At 37.1% G+C, this 26,264-nt stretch overlaps 1 protein-coding gene across 4 annotated transcripts; it reads left to right on the top strand.

The window, feature by feature from the left end:
• LOC145667020 (TGF-beta-activated kinase 1 and MAP3K7-binding protein 1-like) lies at window positions 1-26,264 on the top strand. 4 transcript variants are annotated; one of them, XM_081734709.1, is made up of 6 exons: window positions 1-31; window positions 6,131-6,260; window positions 11,367-11,975; window positions 13,858-14,014; window positions 19,403-19,502; window positions 24,987-26,264. In XM_081734709.1, exons 2-6 carry the CDS (start codon window positions 6,167-6,169, stop codon window positions 25,509-25,511), a joined length of 1,485 nt encoding a protein of 494 aa, XP_081590835.1. In that variant the 5' UTR covers window positions 1-31; window positions 6,131-6,166; the 3' UTR covers window positions 25,512-26,264. The 4 variants fall into 4 exon arrangements, with proteins under 4 accessions (XP_081590835.1, XP_081590833.1, XP_081590832.1 ...); XM_081734707.1 differs by lacking the exon at window positions 1-31 and adding an exon at window positions 38-185; XM_081734706.1 differs by lacking the exon at window positions 1-31 and adding an exon at window positions 38-189.

The raw sequence follows: 26,264 nt of genomic DNA, 5'->3' as shown, positions 1-26,264 counted from the left end.
AAGACGAAGAAAACTACAGAAATCGTGATGGGTGTGTATACAAAGAGTTTATTAATAAACAAAATAAGATATTACTATGTATGTACCTTTGTTTTGAAATGAGGCATTACAGCAACGAGAGCGTATGGAAGTTCGTTAAGTTGAATAAATACAATATAATTGAAGCTGCTGTTGGAAGCAAGCCAGTGGGTAGTATCTATTTTAAGAGCTATGTTTATTTTGGTTCGGTATTATTACAGAAGATAAGATATATATGTCTTACGAATCAGTCTCCGTGCAAAGTTCTACTTTTAGGGTTTGGAAATTAATACAGCACAAGAATTAGACCATAATTATATATTAACAGTGTAGAAATGGGATAGTCTTGACTAGAACATACGCACGGTGCTGCGAAGTTCTGAAGATGATCCTCCAATAAATAACCATCAAAGGAATAAATGTCTGTTCTGCAGAGTAGGTACCGCATTTCCAGACTTAGAAACTTAAAATTACTTTTTTCATCAGTTATGATCGTATTCATTGTCATTACCTTAGAAATTGTTTCTTAAGAATTCCTTTGTGTACATTAACTTTGAATTTACCGTTTGTCATGCCAATACTGCATCCGGAAATAAGCCATAAAAATTAGTGTATAAATAACTAACCTATGCTAGGTGGCCACAAAAACACGAATGCTATCTAACCTAGTCAGTGCCGGAGAGCAGCAGAGGGCCTGAGTATTAGTGACGGGGTAAGTTCGTAGAGAGCAGGGACGTCAGAGATAGTGGTTATGCGTATAAACGAAGATGTCCCTAAAAACGCTAAGTTAGGTACCCTTTCGGTAATTGTTTAGTAATGGGGGACCAACACTAACGAAGACAGGAATCAACGTGCCCTGCGGGATTGTAACCCGCCTTCACTCGCTAATACTCGCTCGGCAATACTGTCTGAACTAAATGTTATTAACCTAACCTAACCGAATGTGAATAGAATATCGAAAAAAAAAGTCTGTTAAAAACCTAGTCCCCCAAAGCTAAGCAATAATTACCTTTTCTTTCGACGACTTTGTGACCATTTTACTACCGCCTTTTGCCAATGACATTTCACACCATATACACGATGTTCACATTTGAAAATATACTTGTTCCTCCATTTCTTTATTTCCCATACCTTCCTTGCCACATTTTCTGCTCAACTTCAATAATCCGTGAAGCTCTGTATAACGTAATGACTGTTTTTCTTCACCAATATAGGTTGTTACAACACACAATCGAAATATCACATCGGTCGCATGTAACTATCATTATTGATTGCTGGGAAGTAATTTCCTCACTTCACCATAATGTCAATGGCAGAATGCGCCCCTCAATATAATACCAACAACATAGAGCTTCTAACATTTGAAAGTATTGAAAGTACCACATTACATTTCTTTTATCAGCATTAGTTTCATGAAAAGTAACCAATTCACCTTTTCTTTGCTATAAATTTTACGGTTTTTATTTATTTATTTTATTATTATTATTTTACATTTCTAGACCTACTCACCGGCACTTAACTCGGTACAAATTCAATTGGGTAGTATGGGGCCAAGATTAAAAAAAAAATACATTTTAAAAGGAAAATGTTAACTGCTGCAGATGGCGGTTTCGAAATACAAAATTTGCCGTGGAATGAACAGAATCAGGCAAGATGTCAGCATGAGAGGAAGAGAAAAGATAATAATGGCAATCAGTGTAGGCTGATTAATTAGGAAAAAAATGGTTCTACATTACTTGTCCCCCTATATTTTTTATAAATAGAAGTATTTGCTTACCTGATACATGCTTCTTTTTCCTTATGCTTGCGATGATGATGTTTCTTCAGTCAATCACACTATTAACACTCCTAACATAATAACTAACTAACTAATTCTATGGCCTATGGAACCCAGAGGTTCAATGCCGCGTTCACAAAAGCTCTCCACTGACTTCTATCCTTAGCTAACTGCATCCAGTTTCTACTTTGTATTCCAATCTCTGCGAGATCCATCTTAATATTGTCCTTCCATCTGCGCCTAGGTCTTCCTAATGGTCGTTTTCCGATTGGTCTTCCAGTCGGGACTTTGAAAGCGTTTCTACTTTCTTCCATTCTAGCTACATGACCCGCCCACCTAAGCCTCCTAGACTTGACGACCCTAACAATGTTGGTTAAACCATATAAATTATGTAGTTCCTCGTTATGAAGTTTCCGCCATTCCCCATTCCCGTTCCTCTTGGGTCCGAATATTCGTCTCAGGATCTTGTTCTCAAATACTTTCAGTAACATAATAACAAAAATAATTAAATGAAGAAATTGGAAATAAGTAAATGTAAACCATAATGTTGAAAAAAAGGGGTATGTTTAGTACAAGGGGTCCAGAAGCACGTAAAAAACGCAAAATTTACAGGAGAAATGAGTGATGCAAGTACTTAGACGTAACATAACGTAACCAAGTCTAACCTAACCTAACATAAACTAACGTAAGCTAACCTGAAATAACCTAAACTAACGTAATATTAGTAGAAATAAGCGAAATTCTATCATCTTTTGGAAAATTATGCAGGACTTCTACACTAATATAACATAAACTAAACTATCCTAACGTAACCTAAACTAGCTTAACCTAACTTAAACTAACCAATCCTAACCTAAACTATCCGAATGTGAACAGAAATTACCAAAATTGTAACACTTTTTAGGGAAAAGAGCTGGACCCCTTTTGCTAAACATAGGCCGAAAAATTGTTCTTTTCGTTGATTTTGTATAAACGTATTTTTTTTTTTTTTTTCCTTTTTTATTTTATTGGAAGTTCCATTCTTCAGTATTGTCTTCCTCTTCCGGTGTTTCGAATATGGCTCCTGAAGTTGATAGACCAGGTATGTGTTCGGCTACATCTATTTCTCAAATGTAAAGGCCTATTTTTTTTTTTTTTTTTAGGACCTGGCTAGACTTTTATTATATCTCGTAAAAAGTGCTGTAATTTTTGGGCTATTGTTTTCCGTTTCATGAATCTATCGAAATGCGTATACAAAGCTATGTATTGTTTTATTCCGCGGTTGTTCTGTGAACATTTGATGGTTTCTGTTAGCCTTCTATCTCTTGATTTTGTGTGTTAGGGGGGTTCGTAATATTGTTATTGGTTGGCATATACATCATTTTCATGTGTCTTTTTGTTTGCTTTTTAATGAATATTTTATTATTGTGGGGGGTTAGGGGGATTGCCCCCTATATTTTTGAAGAATATTTGACCCCATTTTTGAAGAATATATTACGTTTTTAAAATAAGAATATGCTAGTTTTTTTGGGTTAGAGGGTTTTGCGCCATACGTGTGTAGAAATATTTATTGTTGTCGGAAGGTTAGGGGGACTTGCCCCCTATGCTTTGAAGAAGTGTTTAACTTTTTGTAAAATAATACTACTTTAGTTTTATATATATATATAGTCGAAGGTTGTCCTGCTATACTTTTATAGAAAATTGTGTTGTTGTCGGAAAGAAGAGGGGGGGGGGGGGTCAGGGAGATGCAGGTCAGTGGTATAGGTGACCCGGAAGATCCGAAAAAGTGTATTATTTTCTTCTGGTCATCTAATAATACAATTTTTCGGCTCTTTTGGATCACCTATATCACTGTCCCGCATCCAGGGAAGGGGGACCAGTAATCTAGAACTTTGTATGAGTTCGCGTATTGGTACAATATTAGTTAAACAGGCAATAGAGCATAATATGACATTGTTTCAAACCTACTATCTTATTAACTAACCTAGGACGTGTGTGCTGCTGTACTGGAGAAAAATCCAGAAATGTAGAGCTGAAACTAATAAAAGGGGGAATTGTATCTGAACCAAACGTGGTAAAATGGAGCAAAATTTTTAGTGCTTCCTCATTTTATGGGAGCATAAATTTATTAAATGCACGGAAGAAATAAATGTTACTTGGTTTCACAATAGGATTGTGCAAGTAATCAAAATATATCGGAATCTTACGTTTTACATGTATAGTGAGGTAAAAGTGTGCTCTTCAGCACATATTACTTCATAAGAAAGACATGATGAAGTGATCGTAGAAGTGTCTCAAAACTGTACACGCATTTAATATTTAGTAATTTAATTATTTTTCATTGTAACACAGATAAAGTGTGGAATATTCTTGTTACGAGTAACAGCCAAAGACACCAAACCCTTTTTTATATGCCGTAGGAATCATTATTCCAGGGAAGTAAGCATCCAATAAGGATTTCTAGGGCACATAAAAAAATGTTAGTTGTTAGGAAAAAAACTTACATTAAGGTTCATTTTCAAAACGTAATACTTGTTCATATCGCACATATGAACAAACTACGCTGCTTAGCTTATTATATTGTATGTTTTCTTTTACCTTCAAAAACAATGTATGCATAAGATACAAGGTATAACTATGATTTGGCAGGTTTCTACTTGGGTTATTTCATTCAGTGAATCGATTTTTAGAAAACTGGTACCTCGGAACAGTTCGTTCAATATCACCAGGAACCGATTCCTCACGAATCAAATCAGTTACAAATCATTGTGGTTGAGACTTAAATTTTCCTACAATTATTTTAAACATTGTCAGATTCCAATGCTGACAGATTTAGAACCGTGCTAAGTTCCCATTGTAACATACTAATGAATTTATAAAACCTTGAAATGTGCAATATACAAAATAGTAACAGAAAAAACTACAGCCAGAACTACCATTTTCAGATTGCTACAAAGGGAACCAAACAAACTATATTCATGAGGAGGGCAAACCCTCTAAGCCTTCTATTACAATATTAAAAAAATCAAAATTAATGTATTTTGCAAACTGCACAAAAAATATGTATATTTGAAAGAAAAAATTCCCCGACCCAAACCTACTAAATATCTTACAATTAAAGAAAAAAATAGAAATAATTCCCTGAAATTTTAAATTGGTGAGTATAGTTCAGGATGAAGCATACACTATGCTTCATAAATAAAAGGTATTTTTCCCCAATGCTACAACCATAACAGATACAATTATAGCATATACATACTTCCTGTCAGCCGAACAACTCGTATTGCTCATAATAACTTACACCTTTGTCCATATACATTGCAATTTCTATTGAGCTGTAATAATCCGACACTAAAACAGAACCTGTAACTATTAATATCACTGTCACATACTAACTAATGTTGATAACCGATGTAAATTTAAATCTCTCATTTGTTCTTCGTCAAAAGGAAGTTTCACACCATTAGATACGTGCCACCGTAACACAATTCAAACCAACATGCGAGCAATGCACCCGTGAAGAAATCACATGAACAACTAGAGAACATTAGATGAAGGTGACGTCAAATCATACCCATGCTTCCCCGCTCAAACAAAAGAGCATCAACAGTACGACACAACATCCCGCATGACTCAATTTCAGTAATGAATCTAGTGGAACAGATACGTACACTGGAACAGGGATCAAAAGAACAAATCACTGAATTAAAGAATCGCATAAAATGAATGAAATGACCGAATTAAAATTTTGCCATATGGTTTTTCCCCTGGATTACTGTATGCTGTAGGGCCGCGGTGGCTCAGTGGAAGAGCGTTTACCTCTGAGGCTTGGGGTCCCGGGTTCGATCCCAGCCCCCGCCAAGTGAACTTTGTGGTGGACAAACACCGTGTGCATGGGTTTTCTCGGGGTTCTCCCACTTTCTTCATTCCACCATTTTCATTCAATACTCATCATCACCGTCTCCTTTAGCCTAACCGGCATAACCGTGGGACGTAAAACTCAGATTTCATTTCATTTTATTTTTACTATATGCTATAAAAGCGTCCGTTATGTCGATCCTTGGTACGTAGTTAACTGTGAAATAATAGTGCCAATTCGACTACTTTTATGCTTTCAGAAGTGTTAGGTTTACGTATTATTTAGTATTATTTCAACTGTTTTCAGTATAATTATTACGAAAATTATTTTATCGAAACAAATCTGCAATGCTACTTTTTTTTGGTAAAGGATGCTTAAGGTAAAGTGTATTTTATATTTAATACACATCCAATAGAATCGTTAAGTATAGTTAGTAGTTGTTAGTATTATTTTTCGTTAATTTACTAATAAGAGATACATATATCTTTTATTCACAGATGTCAAATTGATAACCATGAATTTGTAAATGAAAAATGCCTACAAAAGCTGAATTGCCTCGGACAACGCAGCAAACGTTTGAAGGTGTTAATAGTTGGGTAGACGATTTACCAGTATGTCATCAATCAGGTAAAAATAATCTATTCTGTTTCTATTTACCATTTGTTTGCAATTAAACATCCTTTTTCAGCGCCGAGGCCTACGACGCATAGCTTAGTGAGAGATCCGAAGTGCATAATCTTTTCCCGAAAATCAGACCAGTTTCCCAAACTAAAGGCAGTAACTCAATTCTCCTAAGAAGATGGTACCAGTATTGAAAACATTGTTGATACGAAACACACTTGAGAAACATCGTTTAAGAGCCTGACATACTAAAAGTAATACAAAATTTACCATTTTTCTTTTGCTTGTTTTTCATAAGTGAAAGGAGATAATGAAATGCAACTTCCCACAATCATAGATAATGTTATTCTACAACAGAAAATATGAACCTGAAGAATTTTCAGTGTTGCCATCCATAGAAATTATAGTGTTGCCATAATAACATTTCCCCCAAACTCCAAGTTAAGGCTGTGACTAGAGGAACGAACTCAACTGCATTTGATTACTATCATATTTTGGTATCCTGTAAACTACTTTTTAAATAACATTTTTATTTAATTTTAATAACTGTATGTTAAAACTTTCCAAGACAACATGATACGTAATCAAATGCAGTAGAGTTCATTCCTCTAGTTGTTGCTTGAACTTAGACTTTGGGGGAAATGCTATTCTGGCAAATGGATGGCAACACTGAAAATTCTTCAGGTTTATATTTTCTGTTGTAGAATAACATTATCTATGATTGTGGTAAGTTGCATTTCATTATCTCCTTTCACTTATGAAAAACAAGCAATAGAAAATGGTATATTTTGTATTATTTTTACTATGTCACGCTCTTAAGGGAGAAATTTTCGTTATCTCCATTAAGAAGTGCGATTTCATATAATAGTTAGATTAAGAAAAACTAAACTAACCAGAGTTTCGGTCTAATTTTCTTATCTTCAGCTAAAAACTCAACTTTTCCCTCACTCTGAAGATCCTCAGTTGAGATCAAAGACTTTATTACCCATCCAAAAGAACTGTTAAGTTCAGATGTAACCCCTTGATAAATATGTGCTCCATGCGTACAGAAACCAATTTAAACAAATACCGGATGTACACGAAAGGATAGCGGAATTGGTAAGTAATTAGTGCGGCTATATAAGTAAATATATACCTTTGTAATCAATATTTGACGAAAGAGCAGCAATGGAAATTTTGCCTAGTAAACTATTTCGTCATCCACTGTGTGACAGTACCAGGTTCGAGATAGCGACTCTGAACAGAAAACTTGTGTGTATGTACCGGTACTGAAGTTTTTGAAATAAAAAATCAGTTTTTACAATTCAGCAAAAATTCAAGCATGAATTTGCAAATAATTCCCCAAATAATAAGCAGAGCGTTCACCTCTGGTGTTTGGGGTCCCTGGTTCGATCCCAGCTCGCGCCAAGTGAACTTTGTGGTGGACAAACACCGTGTGCGTGGGTTTCCTCGGAGTTCTCCCTCCCTGTCCCCCTCCCCTAACTAAAAAGAAGTTCTCCAGTGGTTTTCAATTTTTATGTAAATAGAAACGCAACCTTTTAGGCAACATATCCTCACTGTATTTCAAAATTAAGATAGCCGGTATGTTGAGTGAAAACCGTAATAAAACTTACTGCCTCTGTCATTTTTCCACTTCGATCACTGGTTTAATTCATTGTTTACTTAACTTGATAGGATCATTAAGTGTAGGAGGCTCAGGTGGTCACGTTATGTAGCCAGAAAGTAGAAATGCTTTCAAGAATTTAACTAGAACCTAATCGGAAAACGACTATTAAGAAGACCTAGGCGTAGATAGGGAACAATATTAAGATACGTCTCGCAGAAATAGGAATACAAAATAGAAACTTAATGCAATTGGTTAAAAGACAGAATTCAATAGAGAGCTTTTGTGAATGCGGTATTCAACCTTCGGGTTCCATAGGCCATAGGTTAGTTACCCATTAGGAATATATTTATTTTTTAATCAAAATTCAAGATGCCAATTTATACTGGAATGTTTATGAACTTGACAACAATAACAACACGATGAAACCCAGAGGCATCTAGGTAGAAATTTTGCATTATTGTGAATGCAAAACAATATACACCTTGAGAACTGGGTATGTCAATAAGTGCGCGAGGTTTGTCATCATGTATCTTTGTAAATAAGAATAGATGGCACCTGCTAGTTTCCGTTGATTTATAGTGTTAACGTGCTGATATGAAACAAAGAAAATCGAAATACAAGTTTGAATAAAGAAGAACTCATTTTAAAAGTCGTTTCCTTTTCAGCAAAATTCAGAGCTAAATGTTCTTTCAAAACACAAAAAAACACTGGAAGATTTAACCTTGGTTTTTGTATCTTGAAATCTATTGATAATTGAACAAATAATGTACTAGATAAGTGTTTTTCTTTGGTAGCGAAAGTGTTACTTGTGTTTAGTGATGTGAGGTGGAAAGTTTTCCGCTATATTTTTCCGGAAAATTTTCCGTTCTAAAAAAATATCAGTAATCAAGTAACAATTTCTCAGCAATCATAAAATTGGTTGAATTCATGTATAGAAATGTTAAAAATTCAAAGATCGTTTAAAGAATCTAAAAATTTTCATGGCTCAGACAATTTTCAGTACTATGTAGGAACAAGTGAAATAATTTTTCATGAATCGAAATATTTTCTGTCTTATATGGAAAAATTGAAGAACTTTTATGATTCGGAAAATTTTCATCATTTTGAAGCAAAAAGTAAATCGGAAAGTTTTATTGCTCTTTAGAAACAAGTGAAAGGAATTTTCATATATCGGAAAATTTTCATCACGATGTAGAAACAAGTAGAAAAACTTTTCTTAAGCCGGACAATTTTGGATATTATGTATAGTGATGCTAGGTGGAAAATTTTCCATTATATTTAACTGCACATCAGTGACGAAAATTTTCCGATTCATAAAAACATACTCCACTTATTCCTACATTGTTGTTTAGCCGTGATGTGAGGTGGAAAATTTTCTTCTATATTTTTCCAGAAAATTTTCAGTTCTTAACAAATATCAGTGATCAAGCAACAATTCTTAAGTATTCGTAAAATTGATTTAATTCATGTATAGAAATGTTAAAAAGTGAAAGATCGTTTAAAGAATCTGAAAATTTTCATGGGTCAGACAATTTTCAGTACTATGTAGGAACAAGCGAAACAATTTTTCATGAATCGAAAAATTATTAGTCCTGTATAGTGATAAAAATTTTCCGGAAAATTTTGAAACGGAAACTTTTCCGATTTATAAAAACATGCTCCACTTATTCCTACATCGTTGTTTAGCCGTAAAATTTATTGTAATAAATATTGTCTTAAAAAGTTTCATGAAGAAAAAATCTAACGATTCTTCATTTCAAGAATGCTTCAAAAACATCAATGCGTTCTTCCCTCAGATTCCACCTTTAATCTTACAATATTAGATTTCGTCAGTTTAATACGCATAAGACGGTTTTCTCATAGCTTTACTACTTTTATAGATTTACATGCTGCAACATTTAAAAAATACGTAGATATAATATAAAGTGCCTACTGTAAATTTTTGACTACCCAAAATTCGAGTTTAAGTAACTCATGAAAGCAAATACTGACCATTTTCAGGAAATAAACATTTATTTATTCATATATTCATTCAGAAGAGAAAGTGAAATATAAATAATAAGGAAGCTGATTTTTGTAGTTGTTCTTCCAATAAAATAATAAAAGAAATAAAAAGCTGCACTATTAGCGCTGCGTTCTAAAAGCAAGAAGTAATTTCATTTTAACTTACAAAATAAAAATCATATTTCTTGTGTATATATATATATATATATATATATATATATATATATATATATACAGTGGCGGATCTAGGATATGATCAAAGGAGGGGCTAAACCATAATTTGTCGTTTTATCCAGTGTAAAGCAGTATTGAAGCCCATTTTATCCAGTGTAAACCTGAGCGTCAAGGGGGGCTATAGCCCCTTAGCCCCCCATGGATCCGCCCTTGTATATATATATGTACTTGTTCTATCGAATCATCATTATTTCTAATACATTTTCATACATAATAATGGTAGTTTTACAATACAAATATCTGCTGTAAGATGTTGATTATAGAAAATTCCAATATTGAAATTATGATTTACGAGTGTCAAACACAATAAAATCATTTTTTCTTATTTTCTGTTACAAAAATAATCTCCATAAGGAACTTTTATGTAGTTATTCAATTATATAGACAGTCCTACATGTGAAGAAATAGTGGAATTTTCTGTTTCTGAAAATGATAAATTCACAAAAATTTCTTTTCAACTTCTTGTTACATTTTAAATATTGGAATGGGATATTTGTTCTCTACGAACTCCATGTATGTTCCCTGCACTTTACACGCCCACACACACATAGAGAGAGAAAAACACTGTATATTTTTACTTCTCAACTTGAAATATTACAAAATTCTCTGGATTCCGAAAGCTAATTGGAAAAAAGCTAATTTGTTGCTGTCTAACTTCCCTCTACAGCAATTGAATTTTATAGCTGAATGTGCAATTAAATATAGTGGAAAATTTTCCACCAAACAACACTATACATAATATCCAAAATTGTCCGGATTATAAAAAGTTTTTTCACTTGTTTCTACATCGTGATGAAAACTTTCCGATTCACAAAAAGTTGTTTTACTTTTCGCTTCAAAATGATGAAGATTTTCCGACTCATAAAAAGTTCTTCAATTTTTCCAAACAAGACAGAAAATACTTCGATTCATGAAAAATTGTTTCACTTGTTCCTACATAGTACTGAAAATTGTCTGAGCCATGAAAATTTTCAAATTCTTTAAACGATCTTTCACTTTTAATATTTCTTATATGAATTAAATCAATTTTATGAATACTGAGGGATTGTTCTTGATCACTGATATTTGTTAAGAACGGAAAAATTTTCCGGAAAAATATAGAAGAAAATTTTCCACCTCATATCTTGGCTATACAATGATGTAGGAATAAGTGGAGTATGTTTTTATGAATCGGAAAATTTTCATCACTGCTTGTGTTTAGTAATAAAGAATCAAAAAATCCTAGAGAAGTTTAAAGAAAATCCAATGTGTTTTTGTTGTCTTTGCAGGCGTTGGCCTCTCAACGAATCAGATCTACAGGGCGGACGGCTATGGTCAGCAGGAACATCAATCAGAAGATCGGAGTTTCCACGTGTATCTAGATGACAAAACGTGTATATATGGCGTCTTCGACGGCCATGAAGGCGCCCAGGCAGCGTCGTTTGCCCTTCAGCGAATGGCCGCCGAAATCATGTTTACTGTTTCGGGCAAAACTACGGATGATGAAATCAAGGATGTTCTTCGACAGGCGTTTATTGCTGTCGAAAAGTGTTATTTCGATTCAATTGATGATAAACTCGCTGAACGGACTAATTTGCAGTGCGAAATACCTGAAGGACTGAGTTCTTATGAGGCCTATCAGAAGTTCCCGGAGCTTGTGAACAAATTAAAGGCTCTGAACGGGGAAGTTTCTTCCGGTACGACAGCTGTTGTGGCTCTTATTTATAATGATAAATTGTACGTAGCCAATGTTGGTGATAGCCGTGCCTTACTCTGCAAGACTGATCAAAATGGAGTTCTACGAGTCGTGCAACTTAGCGTCGATCATGATTTGCGAAATGAAGATGAACTTTTGCGATTGTCACAGTTGGGGCTTGATGTGGAGAAGATAAGGCAAGGTAATTAACTAGTATAACTTCATTTAGTTGCCAAGTTTTAATTCTTACAATTTGTACCTACCTACTTATTATTATTATTATTATTATTATTATTATTATTATTATTATTATTATTATTATTATTATTATTATTATTACTTCTTTATCATCATTATAATAGCAGTAGTAGTGGTATTAGTATTATTTACTGTGGAATGACAGGTGAGTATTTGAACAAAGAAAGAAATTCGCACATATTTCATATTCAGAAAAACACCCCTGAAGGCATGGTATATTTTTTGGGTAAAAATCTCCGTATAGTTTCAATAAGTTCTCTTGCTTCCTTAGACTCCTTAAACCGTTTGTAAATAATATGAAGGCTCTTTCTTTATATATACATAAATGCTAAGGGTCAGTCTACCTGAAGTGGTTCAAAGATGGTGAAAGTTGTTGCTCGACCATCTCCGAAAATTATAGAAATTGGAGTGTGATGAATCGTGTGAAAACATCATTTATTTATATTTATTTATTTAACAATCACCAGAAACAGCTCAGAGGCCATTTTATACTGGATAACTAGCAACAGTAATAACAATGGAAAGAATTTGGGGAGGTATCGACCAGGGCCTGTTTAGTAGGTACCATCTCAGCATTTGCCTGTAGGACTGAGGAAAACCTGGAAAACTCCAGTCAGGATGGTCGGCAGCGGGGATCGAATTAATACCGCGGTTCAGTTCGACGATGAGTGTCGTGAATGCAAGGAGGATCAAACCTCCTCTCCCATATAGACGTGGTAATGACCATGGAGCTAGAAAGACTGAACAAACGCCTCTCGCAAGCTTTTGCAGAACTGAACACGAACGAAAGCGGGCCTAATTGCTGAACTATGCGTAGTTTTTGAGATTAGCATGAAACACATCCAAACATTTAAATTTTTTCGGGCCACGACCATCGTCACGCACGTCCGTTCTTTGCGTTTTTACCATGCCCTCACCTTTTTCTCCATGTAATATCAGTCCAATTTTTTTTTTCAATAGTTTATTCACATACATAATTACTTTGCGGCCTAAGCAACAATTTTCAGCGCTTTGCTATCCTGAGATATTACGCCCCAAAAATACCATCAAAATTACAAACTTAAACCTTCGGACCCACATAAATCTACGGCGCCAGTAATATCATAGCTGTGAATATTCCTGCAGATTCTTTACATGCAGTAGTATTCAGCACAAAACTTGTAAACTCCCCACTTTATGCCATTTCAAAATACAGCCCCTTTAAAAGTGTAATTTTCTGTACTTTTTCTGGTGATTTCATGTATTGATTTGCAACCCTGCATATTTATTTACAAGCAAGAGTATATGTTCTCCGTGTACCACAGTCTCTCCTCTAAACATTCGTTTTTGTTTCGTGTTCGTCTGATTCGTACGTCTTGAGCAACTATAGTTTATGTACACGCTTGCAAATGCATAAAATGGCACTCCACCGACGACAAAGATGGCCACCATTTAGGAACTTTTGTACATACGACAACGTGAATGATATTATTGACCTTCTCGTATATAAGGTTCATCACACTCCAGTTTCTATAATTTTCGGAGATGGTAGAGTAACCTTCTCTGGACCACTTCGTATGGATTGACCCTTACGTTAATTTGAAGACGCATTTAAGTTGTTAAAAATGGTATTCTTCAACAACTACATATCTCCAAACATACATTGAATGTTTTTATGTTGTTCTATGAATGTTCCGTCAGTCACTTCATTCATAAACTGTTGACAGGCAGAGAATTTACTTCCGGGCACAACTACACTGCTTACATGGTGATTCTTTCATTTTTTTTCCCTCTGGTTGTTCCGTATACTAGATAGTAAATCCAATCCTTGTTTGTAACACTTGCAGGTTCACGACTTGGTAATCAAGAGAACACAAGGTGTCTGGGCAACTATCTGGTGAAAGGTGGCTACAAAGAATTTGAGGAGTTGGCGCCTGCTACGGCAGAGCCCATCATTGCGGAACCGGAAATTCACGGAGGAATTCAGATCGATGACTCTTGTAGGTACGATTAGATTTTATGTATATATGTTTTTATTTCTGGTTTATGGATTAGTGTTAAAAAAACAGAACACAACAGATGTAATATAGAATTGTTTATTTTTCGTGATACAATTTATTCACAGTTCCGTTTTTAAACCTTATAAAGCAGTTAGGGTAAATATCTGTGGCAATTGTTCTTTTTTATAGTATAGTTTTCGATAGTTCTACCATAGTTGCATTTATCCTCCATTATTGGTAATTTAGTTAGCTATTCGTTCAAGGGAGCACGGTGGCTGTGGTAGAGCGCTTACCTATGGTGCGTGGGGTCTAGTTCGATCCCCGGCAAAGTAAGTTTATGGTGGACAGCATCGTGTCCTTGTGTTTTTCTCCTGGTGCTCCCGCTTCCCCCCACATTCTCATTCCACCAATTCTTCCATTATCATTCACTTGCCTTAATCATTCGTCTCCATTAGCCTAAGGGGTATAGTCATCGAACGATGAGCTAAAAGATTTCACGGACGTTAGGTATTAGTCTCTGCTTTTGTACAATAAAAAAAAAAGTAATTTTCTATGTGTGTTTTTCTATTCGGTAGGTTTGTTTTAAACTCGTAAGCAACTAGTTGCAGTCTACTTTTATTATTAACGATTTTTTTTTACCTCAAGACGTGTAATGTCCTTCTTTGTTTACCGGTTATAGTTTCAAAATTCGTATTTAGTGAATAATAGTTTCAGGTCTAGGATACATGTTTGCTTTTAAACAAGAGACCTGAGAAATTTGGACTGGATTTTTCCTCTATTTTTAGAGAGTTAGTTTGTCCCATACGAGCGTGATGAGTTCCATACAAGTGTTGCATATTGTTAAGTTCTGCTCATGCAGGTATAAGATAGAGCAAATATATTCGGGAAATTGTTTTCCCCCATACCAGTTTTGTTACAAAATTTCGTTTCAAACAGTATGATACAAAATAAGCACAAGTTCTCTAATGTTTAGGTTAAAATAGGCGTCCCAAGGACCTGATGGCCTCGGTAAGGATTCCTCGCAAAGTAAGCTAAATGAGGAGTGGTAGAACCCGACAGAGATCCACTGCAACCAGAGAGAGGAAAGGAGGCCTTAGAACTCTATGCAAGCTAAGGAAGGGGGCTTGACCAGCCAGAGACTGATGTCTTTATAGCTGCTCAATTGTAGCGGTGACACTTGTGTTTCTGTCGTCATATAACTAGTGGTGTTGTTGATGTATTTGTTGTTTTCCACTGTAGTAGTTCGTAGTAGGAACGCACGTGCTTGTTGTTTGTAAATACAGGCACGTGCGTTGGCTGCTTGTAAACAGGACCATGTGCAGAATATTATAATATTTAAGCTTGGAATGAATGGTCAGACAACTCATCACGCTGTTAGAACTGACCAGGAACGATGAAGCAGATAGAAAGAAATAACAATTAGTACGTTTCACTCCATCGGTACATTAGGATTGTTTATATCTTGTTCATTATACCTTTGAGAATATTCCACAGTATAAATAAAACAAACCTGACCAAAGCTCCAAGTATATATTAATATCATGATACTTGTGTAACAGGTTCAGCAAACGAAGGCGATGTTACATTGCCGAAGTGTAACAAATTTGACAAATGAAGGCGATGTTACATTGCCGAAGTGTACAAGTTTCGGCAAATGGCGATGTTACATGCCGAAGTGTAAAAATTTCGGCAAATGAAGGCGAAACTGTTACTATATATATATATATATATATATATCGTTCTTCGGTCAGTTTTCTTTTATTTATAATGTAGAATTGTTTATATTTTGGGAGTTACCAGGCTAGAATACTGCAGGTTCTAGGCATCAATTTAGGCAAATGCAGGGTTTTATTTTACATTTTGTACAATCTCATTTTTTAATCTATACAGAATTCGTCCGTAAAGTGATAAGATTGGGTCTGGTAAAAAGAATTTATTAATCCGATTAGTACGTAAATTCTTCAAAATAGTCTTCTTGGACGTCGATACAACCGTTGCCAACGCGATTCCCATGCTGCAAAGGCTCCCTGGAAGTCAACTGCCGTAACCTCTTTTTGAGAGACTCTGTGACAGTCCATTGGATGGCGGGAACATTGTCGAAACGGTGATCTTGAATTGAATAGAGTGATAGAAAACTGTTATTTCTTTAGAAGCATCAGACATGAAATCTTTGATAGTAGAAACATATTTGTTGACTCAATGCTAAATGTGTAAAATCTGCTTTTTCTACACGCAAATTACAATTTAAATAAGTTATTTTTGCTGGTATGCCATCCAGGCCGATTTTCTAACTTCCGGATGCATAACCAGCTCACTTCAAACACTGTAAAATTAATAGTTGAAGTATTCATTTGCGATGCTTTAAGAGTTCAATTACGGGAATTTTCCGAGCACTTCTTTACAACAGTTTTTTTTTTTTTTTTTTTTTTTTTTTCTCTCGAAAATGCAGCTTTCTTTATTATACATCAAAACTTCCACTAGTACGGAAGTTTGAATTCAGCACTTGAACTAGTAAGCGTTACACAATCTTCTGAACTCCGAGCATTAAGCGTCTTAAATTTGACAAGAATTTTTACGCTATTGCTGGTATTGATTCTACAGAATGCTTATTTGAAGAGTAGCAGCAAATGATCGAACTAAACTGTTGTTGTTGGAAAACCAAATTTTTTTTTCTGAATAATACTTGTTACCATCAAAGATAAGAAATAATACTAATAGTTTTACTAATGTATTTACATATTTATTGCTAGTATCGGCATCTATGGCCTTAAACCCGTCAGACGTATGAGGGATAACGCCCCTCGGCGTGGCCAGGTCAGCGAGCACACTGTTTACGGAAACTAAAATATGAAATTGCATATTTTACTTCAAATAGGCTATAAGCATACTCCATACATTAATTTATTGTACAATTATCCGAAGCTAAAGTAAGTTATTCATTTAGTGCATTCAGAACTTTATGAAAGTCTTATGTTGAGTGTTGTTGTGTACCTTAACGTGAAAGCATCTGATTCGCCCAAGGAAAGTCCAAAATCTGTTAAAAATCACTTCCAATGTAATCACTTTAGTTGTATAAATAATATATTAACAAAAAGCTGAAGAACCCAGATGGGTTTTAAAGTGGGGTTTTTCAGGTGGGTCCAACACACCTTTTTTTTTTTTTTTTTTTTTTTTTTTTTTTTTTTTTTTTTTTTTTGCTAGGCCCACTTGGGCAAACCTTGTCTTTCAGGCGTCTCTAAACTTTTGGGAACAGAACATGGTCTGGTGGTCTTATATCGGAGCTGTGCGATGGCTGCGCAAGGTTGCAGCCCCTATCTGGGCCAGGTAAACAGTCACAACGAACGCGGTGTGGGCGGTTTTGCACATGTTGAGGTGGTAGGCGATTAATCGTACTCTCAAACGACGGTCGAAGTCCAGGAGATTTTTCACTTTGGCCACATCTTTGTCCAAATTACTCGTTGAAGGGTGACCAGATCGCTCCATATCTTTAACGGTCTCCTGTCCGTTCTTGAACTTACTGAACTACCAGAAAACTTGGGCTTGTGATAGGGCCGTCTTTGTAAGCCTCCTTGACCAAGGCAAGTGTCTTCGAAAGCGGTTTTGGCGAGGTGAAAGCAAAATTTAATCACGTAGCTCTGCTCCAGAGTGCGCTCCATTTTTCACATTTTCTGCCGTGACAAAAACTCAGAAACAGCTTTCGTGCCATGCCTGATGCTCATTGCGTCAGAGCTCGGACGCAACTGCCGCCCGGTGCGTTGCTTAGCTTACACCCCACACCACAAATCACCCCACCGAGGAGCGCACTGCTGGGCGGTAAGTCTTATAACTTTATGGACAAATCCTGTACATTGAGTTTTTCCAGATGATTGCTGATGTTTATATACATTAAGATTTCTCGATCAATGATTTCGGAGACGCGATAAGAGTTGTGCGTGTATATTACTAAGATAATACATTTAAACAGTTTTTAAATCCGGGAAGATTCCCGGTAAACGGGGAACTCTCTTAGAGTACTCATCTTTGGCGCGGAGGATCCGTATTCTATTCCTAGAGAAAGCTAATATGATTCGGATTCCACGTTAAACTGTAAGTCTACGTGTCTCGTAGCCTCGGTGCTGAAAAGTGACATTCAACTACAAATTAATCAAACATGCGATGCATTAAATAAAATATTCGTACTTTTAAAAGGCTGTTCCCATTAATTTGGTTTGTCAGTTCTTGCCATTTTTATGCATGACACAGATCATTGAACCTTGGGAGTGTTAAAAATAGTTCCACATTTTTCAGTTGTCGGTGTTATTTTAATTTCCACAGTTACATAACTAACTGAGTGTTATTCAAAAGAATGAAATTTTTCGTATTGAAAACAAACTTAATTGTAAGTCATTTTAGTAGGTAGCTCTGCAATAAAAACTGAAAATGGGAAAGAATACTTTTAATGTTTTTTGTAGAAATAGGTAATCCATTTATATACGGTATACACTGATGGAAACGATTCGAACGAATTTACGTTACGGAATATATGTGTGTATATATAGACAGGATATATTAATCTTAGTATGATTGTCCCAGATCACATCTCACTTATAGAGGTAATGTTGAAGGACTAGATTCCTAGTAATAGAGGTTTCTCAGTTATCAAGGTTTCACTTATGCAGGTTTTATTGTACAGGGTGACCCAAAATACCTCCCACATTTGAAAGGCTAATAAATGAAAAAATATTGCAGATAGAAACTTGTTTATTAAAAAAATATAAAGTGGTATTGAAAATTTCTTTATTTTGATTTGAATTACTCTGTTCTGTTGTGTTAAAATAACATAACAATTGACAATACAATTATTACAATAATACCCAATGAAACTTCCCATTTTTTGATCGACTCCAATGCTATTAGTGGAGGGGAGAGAGGAGTGGGAGTAGTCGCTTTCTTTCACCACTCTCCTCCTGTTTTCAGTCGTCATTATGATTTGGTTGGAAGCTTGTCGCACATAAGCAGCCGAAATTAAATTAAATTAAAAAAAAAAAAAAAAAAAGCACTGGTTGCATACGGCTGAGAATGTGGAGGCTGTGAGACGGTCTGTATTACAGTCCTCGAAACGTTCTGCAAGTGAACATGCTGCAGCTATTGGGATTCGGAGCGAGAGTGTAAGATGAATTTTAGCAGAACTGTAGTTTCACCCAAACTGTTTTCAATACCATGATATATTTTTGAATAAACAAGTTTCTATCGGCAGTTCTTTTTGTTGTATTAGCCTTTAAAACGTGGCGGGAGGATTTTTTGGGTCACTCTTTATATGTCATCTGTGTTAATGTTTTAAGCGTCTGACATACGTAGTACTGAGTAAAGTTCTAACCGTCATAAAACTATTGATGGTGACGATATTTTTCAGGTTCTTACTTCTGATGTCGGATGGTCTGTATAAATCTCTGGAAGAAGCTACGGGTACGGAACAGGTCAATAAGGAATTGGCACAGTTAGCTGTCGAACAGGTGAGAATTATCATCATAGAACAGACCAGTTTAGACTGTCTAAAAGACACTTTTTTTGTTCCATAGAATGAATGCTAATTAACTTAATGTGGCTTTGTAGAGTAAGTAAGATATTCACAGTAGTGTTTCCACGTAAGAGGGTTATGGAAGCAAAACATGTTCTGCTAAATTTAATGATGAACCAAAACACATAATTTTGGAGGTTTTGTCTACAAGATTAGACTACGTACGAGTGTTAAATCTTATCGTTCTCAAGTGTAAAAGACTGTTCGGAATATAAGCAAATGATTTTGAAACATCACTGACCGCAAGAAATGCTATGACAACATTATCAGTTCGTGTTGTATTGGGTCACCAGCGTTGTTAACAATCGCTCTACAGTGCTGTTTTTCATCGTGGGAAGCTACATGATTATTCTCTCCCACTTGTCGTGGTAGGTCTTCTAAAGATTGTAAAAGGCTATATTTGAGAGGCTGTTTGAGGAGTTCAAAAGCAAATTAATCCGTGGAATTGACGATAGGGCTGTTGACTGGTTTGCCTTTGACCAGTATAGTGCAAATTCCTTCTTCATGCTCCATTTTGTAATAAAATCTGGGAAATAATTTTCTCCGTAGCTGTGCATGCTGAACAAATAAGATATTCTGTTCATGCAAGCACAGTGTATCTTCTTGGAAAACGGGGATCGTAGTCTGTAATAGCACTCAATAGTTTAGAGCAGTTGTTCTGTTGTTGTTTAATATTTTGTGGTTGAAAGTCGCGTACGTGGGTCTTACGACTGCATTTAATTCGCATCTGTCAATGAATTGCAATGTTGACAGTCGGTGCGCCACAACATAATCGGTTGAAGAGGCACTGAGCCTCTTCTGTTGTATTTGTTATTCAGCCATTGGATTATGTTGTGGAGCATAAAATTTATCAGTTTGATTGAAGTCTAATTGTGCGTACGTTGTGTGCAAGAATATTTAATCTCTGACCTTTGTTGTATTGAGATTAACGACGGCAAAACATGTCTTTACGACAATGTTTCGCTGTTCTTTCATCCCGAACGTTGCCACGTGCTGGGTTTTAGCACACGACCAAAATCTTTCGTAAATATCTCGACCAGCCTTCTGTATTATTGTATTATACAACGTCGGAAGTTACGTATCATTTGACAGGTGGAAAATGAAACACTTATTCTGTGCTTGCCGCAGGGGTGATTTATTCCTTCCAGTGACATCCACACAGAACGATCAATTGCTTCTATAGATAATTGTCAGAATATATTATGTATACACTGATCAGCCAGAACATTATGACCACCTACCTAATCGGTATATCCACCTTTGGCACAGATAACAGCCGCGACGCGTCTTGGCATGGAAGCAATGAGGTCTTGGAGGTCACTGGAGGGAATTGGCACCACATCTGCACACACAGGTCACCTAATTTCCGTGAATTCCGGGAAGGCGACGATGTGCTCTGACGACACATTCAATCACATCTCAGAGGTGTTCGATTGGGTTCAGATCCGGCGAGTTGGGGGTCCAACACATCAATTGGAACTCGCTACTGTGCTCCTCAACCACTCCCACCACACTCCTGGCCTTGTAATATAGCGCATTATCTTGTTGAAAAATGCCACTGCCGTTGGGAAACATGATCGTCATGAAGAGGTGTACGTGGTTCTGCAACCAGTGTACGATACGCCTCGGCCGTCATGGTGCCTTGCACGAATTCTACTGCACCCATAGATACTAACATGAATGTTCTCCAGAGCATAATTGAGCCGCTGACAGCTTATCTCCGTCCTACAGTACAGGTGTCAAGGAACTCTTCCGTTGGAACACGATGGATTCCCACCCTCCTATCGTCATGATGAAGGTATCGAGATTCATCAGACAATGCAACGCTCTGCCACTGCGCCAAGATCAAGTGACGTGTTCATTTCAGTCGTAGTTGTCGATGTCGAGGTGTTAACATTTGCACATGGATGGGTCTTCGGCTGCGGAGGCTTACCGTTAGGAGTGTTCAGTGCACTGTTTGTTCAGACACACTTGTACTCTGGCCAGCATTAAAGACTGATGTTAGTTCCGCCACAGTCCTGTTTTACCAGCCTGCCCAACCTACGAAGTCTGACATCTGTAATGAGGGGGGCAACCCCTCGACATTTGGACGTCGTTTTACTTTGGTTTCACCACTTGTTGAAGACACTCACCACAGGACTCCTCGAACAGCTCGTGCTAAGCCTCCGGGCTATTACAATCTGACCTTAATCAAACTCAGATCGCGCGCCTTCCCCACTCTACACACGGCCAGCGCGCTCACTGATACTACATGAACCGAACGTGTGTCTGACTAGCAGGCATTCCTCGTCAAGTGACACTGCTATCGCCTGGACGAGTTTATATCGATAGTAGGTAGGTAGTCATAAGGTTCTGGCTGATCTGTATATAACCTTTATATGTCTGGGTCTCAAGTAACAAGATAGATGTATGTCTGGGAAATAAGAGACTGAGGTTTCCATTCCTATCTTATTCATTGTTTTGTGGGTGGTAGTTTTTTCTCTCTCTAGATGGGGATAAATAATATAGAATTTACATAATTTTCAGGGAGGTGTTTATAATTAAATAGATAAAACTTTTTTTTCGATGTTCCATTCGTGTGTTATTTTATTTGATCTTTCGTTATTCCAAAGGTAACTGCTTGCCTTTATCATCAGAGTTGTAAATTAATCAGGGAATTATTGTACAATCGATGTGGTATAATTTTAATTGTTGTATTGTTATAATTTTATTTTACAAAACATAAGAATTGTTTAATATTAAGTTAATTCAAATTTATAATATTAACCTATTTTATTTTTTTCATGTTTTTATTATAATGTTCCAAATTTCAATATCTTATTATTGAATTCTTATCATTTTGATAACTTTTCAAATATCTCTGGTGTCTTCTACGGAAGACGTAACTTTTGCGTGTCAAATCGAGTAAATATTCAGATATTGCTTTTTCACCATTGTTTGACAAACACAACTTTTCTGCAAACACAAAGTCGCTGCTTAATTTCATAGTTCTCAAACAACCACGTACAAAATACACTCGAAAACTATTGAGAATAATAAAAGTGTTTTCTCCGCACACGTATATACAGAGTTAACACAACCATGCTCAAGGGGCCACGGTGGCTCAGTAGTAGAGCATTCACCTCTGGTGCATGGGGTCCCTGGTTCGATCCCAGCTCGCGCCAAGTGAACTTTGTGGTGGACAAACACCGTGTGCATGGGTTTCCTCAGGGTTCTCCCGGGTCCCGGGTTCGATCCCAGCTCCCGCCAAGTGAACTTTGTGGTAGACAAACACCGTGTGCGTGGGTTTTCTCGGGGTTCTCCCGTTTCCTCCCACTTTCTGCATTCCACCATTTCATTCATTTCTCATAATCACCGTCTCCTTTAGCCTAACCGGCATAACCGTGGGACGTAAAACTCAAAAATTTCATTTTTATCAGGGTTCTCCCGTTTCCTCCCACTTTCTTCATTTCACCATTTCATTCATTTCAAATCATCACCGTCTCCTTTAGTCTAATCGACATAATCGTAGGACGTAAAACTCAAAGATTTCATTTCATTTTCAACGATGCTCAATCACAGTGGGACCTATTTTTTAAACACAGTGTATTTTTCGTTTAGTGCATCTTATGCTGTTGCTGACTATTTCTGGTTAATTTAATCGGATGTATGTTCCTCACATTTGGTCTTCATTGTACGACAGATTTGTCCAATGAATGTTACACCACATTCACATGGGATTGAATTAATGCCTAAGATGTCTTATCGTTCTTGATCTTTCTTTTATCTTTAATTCTTGGTTTCAGTAAGTGTAACGTCCCACGATTGTACTTTGAATCTAAGGGAGATTGTCTTTCAGGAAGCGTGGTATTTACAGAAGAACAAAAATATGGAAACACTGGTATAAAAGAGGTAGCCATTTCAAACACGATTTACGTCTGAATGGTAGGTGTTCTGTAGTCACCGGCGCATCCTGTGAGGTATATAACCTGGTCAATCGAACAGATTGGCCAGTTACAGTTCAGTGACCAGTCCATGCAGGTTAGTGTAAATCATGCCTGAGATGACAGAGTTTCAAAGACGGCAAATTGTGGGTGCGCGTATGGCGGGAGCTTCCGTGTCGAAAGTAGCGGAAATGTTTGTTATATCAAGAGGCACAGTCTCGAAAATCATGACTGCCTACGACTGTTCCGGAGAAACCGCATCAGCGAAGCACTAGCGTGGACGCAGGTGTATGTTGCGTGACAGAGACAGACGCACATTGGGTGGGATTGTGACCAAACAGATGATGATGGCGCCAACCATGCTGCTATACGGAGACAGTGGTGCAACGCCCATAAAAACTGGACAATGGAGCAGTGGAAGACTGTCATCTGGTCGCACGAGTTTACCTTTACATTGTTTCCAACTGCTGGCCGGTTTACGTGTGGAGAACGACAGCGCAGGCGTACGATACAGACTTACCAAGAATGAAGCGTCGGTGGTTTTTAGTGATGATTCGGACAGCCATATCCTGGTTATTCTGCTGGAACCATCATCACCTTGCATGGACATGACACTGCCAAGGACTACGTAACCATTTTGAGTGATCAGCTGCATCCCATGGTAGTTCTCCAAGATGGTAATGCCGTATTTCAAGATGGCAGAGTCCCTGTTCATACAGCTCACATCATCCAGGACTAGCACGAAGATGAAGTTGTCACATCTACCATAGCCTCCACAATCGCCAGATCTCAATATCATTGAGCCCTTCTGGTCCGTTTTAGAGACCAAGGTGAGAACCCATTACTCTCCATCGTCGTCTCTACAACAACTTGAAGCTGCTTTGGCGGAAGAATGGTACAAGATCCCTTTGACAACCATACACGACCTGTATTTGTCCATTCCCTATCGACTGCAGGCGTTCTGTGCGCCGAAGGTAAATGAAAATGAAATGAAATCTTTGAGTTTTACGTCCCACGTTTATGCCGGTTAGGCTAAAGGAGACGGTGATGATGAGTAATGAATGAAATGGTGGAATGAAGAAAGTGGGAGAACCCCGAGAAAACCCACGCACACGGTGTTTGTCCACCACAAGGTTCACTTGGCGGGGGCTGGGATCGAACCCAGGACCCCAAGCACCTGAGGTGAACGCTCTACCACTGAGCCACCGCGGCCCCGTGCCGAAGGTAGTTCTACTTGCTATTAATAAAGGTAATGTGCAATTTTTAGGTGTTTTCATATTTTTGTCCTTTACCTGTATGTTGTTTACTAAAACTGACGTGCATTGTTCTTATTTTATAATTATTTAAAATATATGAATGGAACATCAAAAGATTTATTTATTTAACATACGTAGGTTCGTAGTTTCTAGGTACTCTATAATGTAATATTAATTGTAGCTATAGTTTATGAGAGTGTGCAACATATAACTGATGATGATGCGTGGTTTTTGTTCTAGTTCAGGATCCAGTCTACGTTAACTGGTGTAGCACAGGCAGTGGTGGATAAAGTAGTGCGAATCCATCACGATACATACATGAGCGGCTCTTCATCTTTGTGTCGAACGAGAGACGATATCACTCTCCTGGTACGAAACTTCAACTTCCCTTTGCCCAACGCTCTGGGCAGCCCAACACAGCAGCCAGTCATTACCCCGAACCCCCAAGTGCAGTTTAATGACAACGTGGAAATGGTTCCACCGAGTTGTTGGAGACGAAATGACTCAGAGTCTCCGGGACAGACATCTGGAACTCCAGACAGCCAGAGTCGAGGGAATGAGGTCGTCGTACCGGAATCAATGACTACAGTGTCTCCGACAACCAGCTCAGAAAGCACTGATCGATCCGGTGGAGCGTGCGGGGTCTCGCAGCCCGATGTGAATAAAAATAAGAAGATCAAAGCGTATGTGGACTTCAGCGATTTTTATAAAAACGTAGAGGAGGCTAGAAAGAATGGAACCTTGCCCAAAGATACGATTCTATAACGGCAGATGGACTTATAGAGGACAAATGAGTAAAAAAAAAGTACTCTATTATCAGGTGTGTTTTGTTGATATGAAAAATAAACAAAATAGTCAGTACTGATTGAAAAATGTGTATAGAGTGAAAAATCAACTGCCGAGATTACTCTCATGCAAGTTAAGCGCTGGATACTTCGTCGCATCTAACAAGACTCAAACATTTTCTTTCTTGTAATCTGTGATATAGTTTTTTGGACTGATTTTGACTTCCTTCATGTGTTTACGCAGATGTTTTGGTAATCTTGCTATCTTCCACATGTTCCTTTATTCTAGTTTTAATGTACTGCCCTGATCAAAAAGGTTCCTGGAATCACCAGTGCATGTTTCGATTTTTGCAATGAAGTTAATTTTGAAACAACGAGTATGTATTAAATTTTGCGTTAAAAACAGATTCAACGGTGCAAGGACCTTGGAGATGTTCGAAAAGTGTTTCGGCAAAGGTGTTCTAAAAAAAGCATCGATTTACCAGTGACACAAACGCTTTACGCTTGGTCGTGAGTCAGTCGACGATGATGAACGCAGTGGCAGGCCGTCGACGTCGAAAACCGACAAGAACATTGATAAAGTGAAAGAAATCTTGGCCGAAAACTGTAAATTAACAGAGAACTGGCATATGATTTGAACGTTGCTTATGGATCCGTTCAAGACATTATAGTGTATGATTTGGGTTTGCGCTGTGCTGCAGCAAAGATAGTGCCGAAAGATCTGAATTTCATG

This window comes from Thermobia domestica, chromosome 12 (assembly GCF_964235325.1).
Source record: "Thermobia domestica chromosome 12, izTheDome1.hap1.1, whole genome shotgun sequence".
NCBI lineage: Eukaryota > Metazoa > Arthropoda > Insecta > Zygentoma > Lepismatidae > Thermobia > Thermobia domestica.
This window is presented reverse-complemented; position numbering and strand designations above follow the sequence as displayed.